The sequence below is a fragment of the Mycteria americana genome, chromosome 1, assembly GCF_035582795.1.
Source record: "Mycteria americana isolate JAX WOST 10 ecotype Jacksonville Zoo and Gardens chromosome 1, USCA_MyAme_1.0, whole genome shotgun sequence".
Taxonomy (NCBI): domain Eukaryota; kingdom Metazoa; phylum Chordata; class Aves; order Ciconiiformes; family Ciconiidae; genus Mycteria; species Mycteria americana.
In genome coordinates, this window is record NC_134365.1 from 214603216 (window position 1) to 214613503 (window position 10288).

At 42.5% G+C, this 10288-nt stretch overlaps 1 protein-coding gene across 1 annotated transcript in view; it reads right to left on the bottom strand.

Annotated features, from left to right (window-relative positions):
• The window catches only part of PRCP (prolylcarboxypeptidase), a 34369-nt gene extending 24105 nt beyond the window's left edge, over positions 1-10264 (bottom strand). Inside the window, exon 1 of the mRNA XM_075491157.1 lies at positions 10013-10264. Coding sequence (XP_075347272.1) covers positions 10013-10135 — 123 coding nt within the window. The 5' untranslated portion in view covers positions 10136-10264. The remainder of the gene's footprint in view (positions 1-10012) is intronic.
• Between the last annotated feature and the right edge of the window lie 24 nt (positions 10265-10288).

Here is a 10288-nt window from a genome sequence, read left to right on the forward strand (position 1 = left end):
CTTTTTGCTTTGTTTCCTCCTATTACACATTTTTGTGTATCATAGCCTGCCAGAACTGAGGCTTCATCTCACCAACAGCTGGTAAGATTGTCTCAGTTTTGTCCCTGCAAATTTAGTGCAGAAGAAGAAAGTCAGACAAGAAAATCAAGGTTAGCTTTGGTTTATCTTTTCCATTTTATATCCAAGGAATGAGGTGTTTCTTTGCTTTCTAGGCTGATACTTATGCAAGGGACAGCAAAGATTGAAGGTTAGCACCAATCTGTTGAAATTCATAATCATTTGATGCTCTGTGGAAGCGCAGGGAGATGTAAACTGCACCTTCTCGCATCAGGCTACATTAACCCACTAACTTGAAAGTCCTACATGTAAATAATATAAGAAAATTGGAAGAGATAGACTCTGTCATTGTAATCTTCCACACTACCCAAAATTCAGAAGTTTTGTTCACTAGATGTAATTTTATTTCATTAATTGTCACATTTAACAAAACATAACAATACGCATGCTTTTTGCGTATTAACTAATTCCAACTTCTATTCTACTAGCAATGGTCTAGCACAACTGTTACCAATTTTTCCTTGGTTGGAATTAGCTTTCAGCCAAATATGCTCCCCAAAACAAATGCAGGCTTAAGATCCTTGTAATGGAGAGATTCCTTCCATTGCGACTATGTCCTTGTGAACACACTGACCTTTGACTAGAATCATGCTTTGTGTATTTTACTGAAGCTTCTTTTACACTGCAGAAACCATGTCACCTGCTCTTGGGAGGTTGCAACTGTTTAAGGAAGTCTGCTTTTGGCACTCATTTATCACTTCAGTGATTAAAAAGCACTGACAAGGAAAGCCTCAGACAGGAACTCTACCCCTGCCCTGAGTCACACAGTTTGGACAAGACACTTAAAAGAAAAAGACCAAAGAACATTTAAACAGCTACAGGATATGCTGTAGGAAAGCACCAGGCTACTCAGGTCAGCCCTTGTTAGAAACAAACAGTTCCCAAACAGTATATGATGAAAGATTATTTTTATGCTGGAAACCTAAGCAGCTAATGAGAACACAAACAAATTGGTTTCAACTTCCACAAACCATTAATAGTTTTGTGCTGCAATTGAAACTCCAGATTCTCCTTACCATGTAAAGATGAAGTCCATAGACACATTTAGGCTTTAACTACTTAAGCATAAAATCCTGCACCAGTCACAGTGAGGATGCCATTCCTCATTACAACTCTTCCAGTTGGAAGGACAGTCTGAAAGGTCCCCCAGGCCCTTCCAAAATTTGCCACCCCAGACTAGAGAGCAGCAAAGCTCCAGCACAAGGGAGAGAATGGGTGACCAAGGCAGGAGACAGCAGGAATCACTTCAATCAGCTTCATTGCTGATGCTCCTTAACCCTGCTCTCCATTCCCCTGCCACTCTGTTCTTCTCCAAGCAATGGAGAGGCTTGTGCTGCTGAAAATCAATCAACTACGTACATTTGTAACAAACTACTATGGTGATAAACACACCAAATGTTCACATCATTGGTGCTTCCATTCAAGGCATTATTATCCTGGTGAAATTCTTCCACGAGACAAGGGGTGGGGCAAGGAATAGAGAACAAACATATCAAAGCTGTATTACCCAAAGAGCATTATTTCATAAGGCTGAAATAAGCACGAAGATGATGCACTACACCAGCAAAAAAAAAGTTACCCTTGTGAAAGGTCTGTCAGACCCTTAGCAGGCAAAGGCCTGTGATTTTTTCCATCTGCCTTCCAGATTGAATTACAAATCCATCACATTTGGAGGATTAACTTCAGAGGAGAGGAAAAATTTGTACATGAACCTTCAACATGCCACAGATTAAGCAGTATAAAAATATTCCAGTTTTGCTGAGTGTGTTTTAACTAGAACTAATTGTTTAAATAAAATATTTTACAAAATAAGTTTGATCTTCCCTGATCATGGGAATGGTCGGTGGCCAGCCATTTATCACTGTATAGGAAACAATACAGAAAAGCCAGCGCTTCCAGAGCAGCATGTGGTTCTGAACAGCTTTTGTGGAGGACTTGGTTTTCAGGGAGTCGGGCAGTAAGGAAAAGCAAGCTGCTGCTTTGAGGCATAAATCAAATGTTTTGTTAATGCTAGTTTTGCTTTCACCCACTTCCTCTAGTTCAGTCTGGCCTCAGTCCAAGCCCTGCTGAAGTCAAACGGCCTGATGCCCACCACTTTCTGTTCCTGTTGTCTTGAAAGGAAGTTCCTGCATGGAAACTACCATCTAAGCCTACTTCTGACTAGCTTTTTCACGCTAAGTCCCTTTGTGGATGCTTTTAGAAAGGTTTTTTGCTTTACAATGCAAGAAAACTTACTCCCTTTGGAAGCAGGATAAATTAACTAGGAATGAAAGGAGATGCACCACCAAGTGTGTCCATATCAGCAGTCAGAGGGAGAAGCTAGCACACAGTATCATAGCTCCCTGCGTACGCACATCCCACGCAGGCAGGCCTTTCAGTGAACCCTCTCCTCTTCTGGAAAGAGAGAAACTTCTCAGATCTTACTCTACAAACGCCTTTTCCAGATAATCTTCACATAAACACTCTCACATTAAGCCTGACACAAGGGTAAGCTTGTCTCTTGGGCTGGAGGAGTGAATAATGGAAAAAGCTGTTATGCCAATTTGAAGATGGAAACAACAACCCAAAGGGATCAGAAGTTTTGTTCTTTGCTCACTATACACATTTAGACAACAGCAACCACACCATAGCACAACTGACAGTACTAATCCCACTTGGTAGTAGCACTGCAACAGTATTAGAAAATATTCCAGGCATGCCAGGCTGAACTAAAGCACAGGAGACAGCAACTAAAAATTTATAATAAAAAGAAAATTAACCCCCTACACCACAGGCAAGGAGGACAGTATCTACTAACTGTACCGATGAGAAATGCAATTCCCATCCTTCTGTCTGTATTTAATTAACTGAACTCACGTGCCTAGAAAATAGACATTAACCATTTTGCAAGCATATAGAAGATCACTGAGTGCAGGCTGGTTTTTTCCATTAAATTTCTTACAAGTTTCATTGCTTTAGATATATCTCTACAAATTCCAGAATGTATGAAATAAAGAAAATTAAGGTATTTCTGAAGAAATACCTTTTAAATCTTCTTTTTGAAGATTTAAAATGAAATAATCAAGTGTGACCTCTAGTCTCTCACCAATTTGGCATATGTTATAAGTTAACTGCAGACTCTACGATGACTTCTTATGGTGTTGGATTGTCTTGATCTCTTCAAAGTCAGATTTTGAGATCAATACAGACCACATTAGCATCAAATTCTATACTGAATTTCATTTCCTTCCTCATCTCCCCACCCCTCAAAAAAAAAGCTCTGAATTTCTTGCTTAAGACTGATTCAACTGCTACAAGCTCATGGGCAATTGGTACAAGTCAAAATAACTTCAATGAAGTTAGCAGGATTTCTGTCATGCACATCTGGCTTGTAAACAGCTTGCTACTTCAGCCATGTGCAGTTTTGTTTATTGTTTAGTCCTTTAGACTTTCTTTAATCAAGACAGTCTATCAGGAATCTTTCAGTGGCCTATTACAGCTTTTAATGAATAAAGCTAGTGAGATAAAAAAATGCTTATTTTCAGAAAGCATAGTGATCATTGATGCTTTTTGTAGTCTCTAGTATTAACTGCTCACTTGAAGGAAGAGACTGCAGGTTGTGAGGAAATTAAGTGTTTCCTGCTTAATTTGAGAAGCTGACGTGTGCATTGTGACCCACAGATAAGTAGTGCATAAAAATAAAAATTCACTGACAAGCTTTAACAAGTACTTCCCCATTTTCCTGTCCACTGAATAAGAGCTATTGTTTCTGCTTATAGACCTGGTTTATAGCTTACAGCTCCCATTTTAAATCACATTATGAAATCACAGAGTAAGAGCTGCCAAGTACTCCTGTACTACTTGATGAGTAAAACATATATTCCAAGTAATTCACCTCCGAGACAAACATCAGCATCACTTCTTCTCTAACCACTGACAACTTTTAATGGGTACCAAGGGGCTCTGTAAAAAGCACTTTGTTTTTTCCTTCACCAGAAGTTAAAAGTGCTATTGTATGGTGCCAGACATGAAAAACAAACCCATCTTAACCATTCCCGACATCTGTTACTATTCAGAGACACCAACCTGAGTCACAATAGGATGCTGAAAAAATTGCTAACCAGAATTTAAAGTGCTACTCTCAATCTGTCTTACTATCTTCAAAGTGTGTTTTAGGCCCATGGTTGAGAATTACTTCATTAGCATTAAAACTTATACAGTACTGTTGTGTACATGTTTAGTGACACTCATTTACATACAACAGTGAAAATTTCAAACACTGAAAAAAGCTGAATTGGATTAAAGGCATTTTGTTCTGTAATCGTAAACTTCCCTCTTGTGAGTACAACAGATGCAACATCTAAGAGCAAAACTGCACCCTTAGTTTGCATTAATCCAAACTTACCATCTTACCATCACCTAATCCAAATTTATCATCTTAAGATGATAAATTAAGACAGCATTGTCATCAAAAAGGGGATCCAATCTCTTTCAACTCACTTTCCTTCGCTCTGCTCATTCATGCAATGACCTGAGACTGAAGTTAAATTGTTTTTTGCTGTAGTACATTTTCAGTTAGAGCAGGAAAATTCTGGGATTCACTGGCTTCCTCTAAGTTGGCCCTTCCTGTAAAATAGAAAGAACCACATCTGAAAAATATATCTTCACTTTTCCTTTACAGTCCTTCTCTTTTCTGGCTTGAAACTTGCATTCTAATTTTTGCACTTTCAATCAAGGCTTTCATTTTCTACGCCTCAGAACTTCAGTCTGTAACACAAAATAGGGTATCAAAGACACCTGATCTAGCCAGAAAAGATCAAATTGCATTGCTTTTGAAACTTCATTACTTTGAAGCTTCAACATAGCTTCCTTTTATGTACACACAATATGAAGTGCAGATGTGTTTCAGAGCACAAAGACTTGCATATGAATTTACTAAGCTATGAAATACTGACATAGACATGAAATCTAGGAAGTTATTAAATGCAATCAGAACCCATCTTCTGGAAACGATGACACAATCTACATGTATTACTTCAAAAGACAATCTGACTGAAGTACCAGGCTCAGTAACTTGCTGAAGGTAAGTTAATTTGTTCTTGTTACATTGGTTTTTAGGCCAATTTGTAGCAGTTCACAAAGCAAGCGATACACTTACAAAGCGTGATTGGGGTGAAGGGTCCACCAGCACATTAAGTCTCACACAGCCATCAATTATCGAATTGAGTGAAGAGACACCACATCCGCTCTCTTTTCTGAAAGAGCCAGTTTATCACTGAGAATCCTTCAAATATCAGGAAATTTAAGGCATCATCCTCTCAGCAGTACTGAACTTAAAGCACCACAAGTTCTCGGGCTATGGCTTTTGTAACACTGGTACACGCGTTGAAGACAGGAATGCAGAGGTGCAAGACAAGGCTCCCCCAAGGCCAGAAAAGCTGCCTGACTCCAGACCCTCCCCACTATGCTGTAAGGTTATTTCTGCTCAGGCAAAGAGAAGTAGATGGCTCTTGGATGCCTCACCAACTCTTTCCAATGAATTTGAATTGTGGTCACTGACACAGCTGCCTACAAAGAAGCCATTCAGATAGTGGTGGTCTTCCTGCAGCTCTGTATACCCTACACATCATTTTCTCTGTAAAGTTCAGTTTTGGATGGATTAACACACAAACCACAAGCACCCGTTTAGCAAGCAAGCTACCAAAGCAGAAGTGAGAATAGTCTTGCCTACAAGAGTCACACTAGTATGTCAGAAGAGCTGAAAAGGAGACCAACTTCCCCAATATAGATACAGTTTGTTGATGAAAAGATGTGGCTGATGGTAGAGTATCTCCTTCAAGGGCCATCTACTAATCTAGGTCAGCATGAGGTACCTTTATACTGGGGCAATTTCACTTCTGCATTGGAAGAGTAGAGGGCTGAAAGGCATCAGTTACTTATTGGGGGGGGGGGGGGGGGGGGGGACGGGACGGGACAGACAACCACACCCTCAAGCCAAAATAATAAAAGTTGTTGAGGTCATACACAGTCCAGTATGCAAACTAAGATCCTAGTCACACTGCCACAGGCATTGCTCAACTTATTTCTCATTATTCTAGACTTTAGCCCCGTCGTCAGGGATGTTGGACACTTAAAATGGTAAACAGGAGGAAGTTCAATGTAAATGAGTGTTGAGCTGAACTCTAACCCTGTTACTTCTCCATTTTTATGAAAGCAGACTTAAATGTCATTGCTTCTCAGTAAAGGCTGACACTAAACCCTCAAGCAACACTACAAGTCTATAGGCCTTCATGCCAAGGGGCTCCATTTAGAGACTGTAATTCCACATGAAAATTCTCAGCTGCTGAAATTTACTCCAACATGAAACATTAATGAATTGTTCACAGTGCTCAAGAGGTATTTTTAAGCAACAGAATTCATGCAAGAAATCCATTTAGACTTTTCAAAGTTTTCTTTTGTGGAAATATTAAATATTTAAAGACTATTCAAAAAGATTTTTTTATAGAAGTAGGTATAAGAAATGCTTCTTTTGTGACAGTGTAATATTTTGCCATATTATAAAATCACTTTTATATTGCATGATTTTACATAAATAATTTTAATTTATGTTGAAAACCATCAAAGGGGTAAACAAAAATCAAAACAGGAACTTTAGGTAAGAAGAAAGACTCAGCAGCACAGAACAGAACCAGATGATTCATGCCATAAGCAACTATAATGTAAATAATTAAACTTCAACGACCCTGAGAGGTGGCAAAGTATCACCACCCCTATTTAATAGGTTACTCATGGTATTTATGTTCCACTATAGAATCATAATGTAATTACAAATTCCCAAACAGCAGCACTTGGTGCATGTTTCATAAGGGCTGAAGAGTTTGCCCATCAGCTCTTCATGCTGTGCTACCGATAAAGAGCAACCTTATGCCCGCCATGTGATTAGACCTCTCAGCTAACCCTACATCTTTCAAGTGCCAGGCAGCAGCATTCAAATATTTGATGAATACAAAAAATACATTAATATACACACATCTCCTATCATATTGAGCAATACTAGTAAGCCTTTGGACAAGGAAAGCAAAGATTGAGGTCTGTGAATAGGACCCCTCTTTCCTGCGGCAGCCACTCTCAGCCAGTATGATTTTGCTTGAAGTAGGGATAGGGAACATGGAAGAGACTGAAAGGAGCATCATCTTTACAACAGGATGTCACAGGGACTCTTCCCTCCCTTCTCTCAACATCTACCTCCCAAAATCCACAGATCTCAGGTACATGGCAGCTCTGCTGCTTTGCTGGCAACTGGAGGGCACGCTGCTGTCTGCCGATAGATGAGGGAAATAACCAGGTGATACCACAACCCAGAGAGGGGACAAGGACAGAGGTGTCACAGCATAGTGATAAAGGGTGGTTCAGATGACGACACAGAATTAGTATCGCTGATACTATGACAGCAATGTGCAACAACCAATGTGCCAGAACAATTATGTGTCACGCTTAAGAGTTACAACACTACCACAGGATTGATATCCTGGCCAACATGGACCACACATTGCAGAAGGTATCTGCAGTATGTTACCAAAATATGCTTCCGGGCTATTAGAGCAGTTAATGGAGGAACAGAAATCTCAAATCACTACCCAAGTGATTGAAAAGCATTAGACAGAGATGCTTTCAGGACATAGGATTTATACAGGGAGACCGCTGGAAGAGGAATGCTCCCAAACCAGTAACACAGTCTGCAGAAGAATATAATCTCAATGTATGGATTTGTCACTAAAACTGTTCCCAGCCCACCTCTCACACCCCTAGTGACAGGGACCTGGACTCTAAAATTATTCCGTAGCTATTCAGGATAATCTTACAAGGGTTATCTGTTTTCTTCATGTCTGTTCTCTCTGAAAGTGTAATCTTCCCATTTTGCTCATTCCGTCAGAAGTTCATCTTCTACAAAGGTGAAACAGGAGATGTTCAATCCACGTACCATCAAGACGCCTGTGAATTAAACACCTTCTCCTTCTCACCGCTCCCTGTGTAGACCAGGGCATGAAATGCCGATGCAGGCTACAAGCCTGATTCTAATCAAACCAAGAGAATACTAGAAAAGTGTCCTCTCCCCTTATTATACCTCTGTGATGGTTGCACTTGACCTCTTAACCAAACTAACAGTAGTTTGGTACAGGCTCCAAAGGAGGTTAAGGCCTGAGCTGTGGCCAGGCAAAGAACTCCTGGTTCCAGTCTGTTCCCCGAGAACCCACAAAGAAGCCAAGGGGCACAGTGAGCATTGATGCTATGAGCTTGGAACACCGATCATGTGATTGACACATGAATAGCGGGTGGCTTTTCCAAGACTCATTTATCAAGGAACAAAGAAAGTTGTGGGTACAAGGAGTCTTATGCCTACCTTTTCCATTGCATGTAATTTGACTACAAGCCAACCACTTTCTCCCGTAAATATGACAGCCTAAGTGAGCCTTCTTTGAGCTCTCCCTGCTATGCAGCATGGCTGCACAGCGGCAATCTCCCCTTGAGCTGGAACACCTCTCAAGCGTGCTCCTCAAGGCAGAGAGACCTTTTACCAACAGAAGATTGTTGGCAAGTGACCAATATCGCGCATAACCTTGTAGTATGGTAACTTTGATTTTGTCTTGGTAACTTTGATTACATGCTGAATTGATAAATTTTGCATATATAATCCCTTAGACATAAATCGTTGTCCAAGTCTGAGACTAAGATTGGACCTAGCCGCACTGAGCTCCATCAGGAGTTTAGAAGGCCAGGGGGTCTACTCTGAACCTCGTGACTCAACAGGAGGGTCCTCTGGACATAAGGTCCCCCTTATGTATCCCCAGTCTCTCTGTGAATCATTCTAACTCGAGTGTGACCCAATTTTCCTTTGTATGTTTCTTTCATGCAGTAATTAACAAAGTGAACCTTGCCATCAAACTTCGTTAAGTCACACTTTTACAACATCATATTAAAACCACTTTTGCTAATACCTTTGACTGTGATTTTTTTAAGCAATCTAAATCACTCATTCAACAGCCTCCCAGTAAGAAGAACCATCACCTCCCCTGCAAAAATCAGGTACAGCACAGGTGAAGATGCAGATGTTCTCTGACACATACAAAGGAACGTTGACTGTTTTTGTGAAAAACCTATAAACAAGCGGGATTTCAAGTTTTCTGCAAGAGGATCACACCAGCACTTGTAGCCCTCTGTTCTGTCCACGTGCTATGGATTTTGCCAACAAATTGCGAGGAGAATTGTCAGAGCAGACAGGAAAACAAAGCTCAGACTAATAAGATAAATCTATACCATATTTAAAACAAACAAACAAAAACCCCCACAACTGCTATTTGCAGTCAGGGTACAACTGAGGCTCCCGGCCCCTCTCTGCCAACATGCCGAGAGTTATATATATGTTTGGAATACAGACTTTGGTGCTAGGATATGGTGTATAGATACAACAGAGCAGACTGGAATAACTGGAGTATTCAAGACCTGGTACGTTTTGCCAAAGGGAATGAGCATTGCAACACCTAGAAATCCACAAAAACGTAGCACTGTCCAGTCTGGGGCTAAACGAGGCACCTGATCGAAGAAAATGTCCCCTGAATCCCCACGGAAGCCTCCTGCCTGCAGCTGCGCTCGGCTGGGCCGCGGGAAAACCTCTAAGTGACAGAAACTGCACCGGCAGCACCTGCGAGGCCCCGGCGAGCCCCGCACCACACCGGCGCGAGCCTCCCCGAGCAGATTTCCCCTCACCCCGGCCCGCCGCAGCTCCCCCCCGGCCCAGCACCGCTCAGGAGCGACCAGAGCGGAGCGGCGACCGCGGAGCTCTCTATTAAGTGGAGCTACCCGGCCGCGGCGCGAGGGAAGGCAGGAGCCGCTCCCCCGGGCCGCGGCGGGCTCCTACCTGCTGCGTGAGGTAGCGCGTGAGGTAGGGGGCGGTTGGCGGCGCGGCGACCCGGCGGCGGGGAGGGGCGGGCAGGACGCCGGGCGCGCCGAGGAGCAGGAGAAGCAGGAGGAGCCGCAACATCGCCGGGAGGAGCGGAGGCCGCCACCGCGGCCGCCCCCCCGCTTTATAGCGGCCCCGCTCCCCCGCCCGCGGGCTGCCCCGCGGGGAGCGGCGGGCGGCGGGACCCAGCGGAGAGGGCGGTGCCGCGCGTGCGGCCTGAGCAGGCAGCGCTGT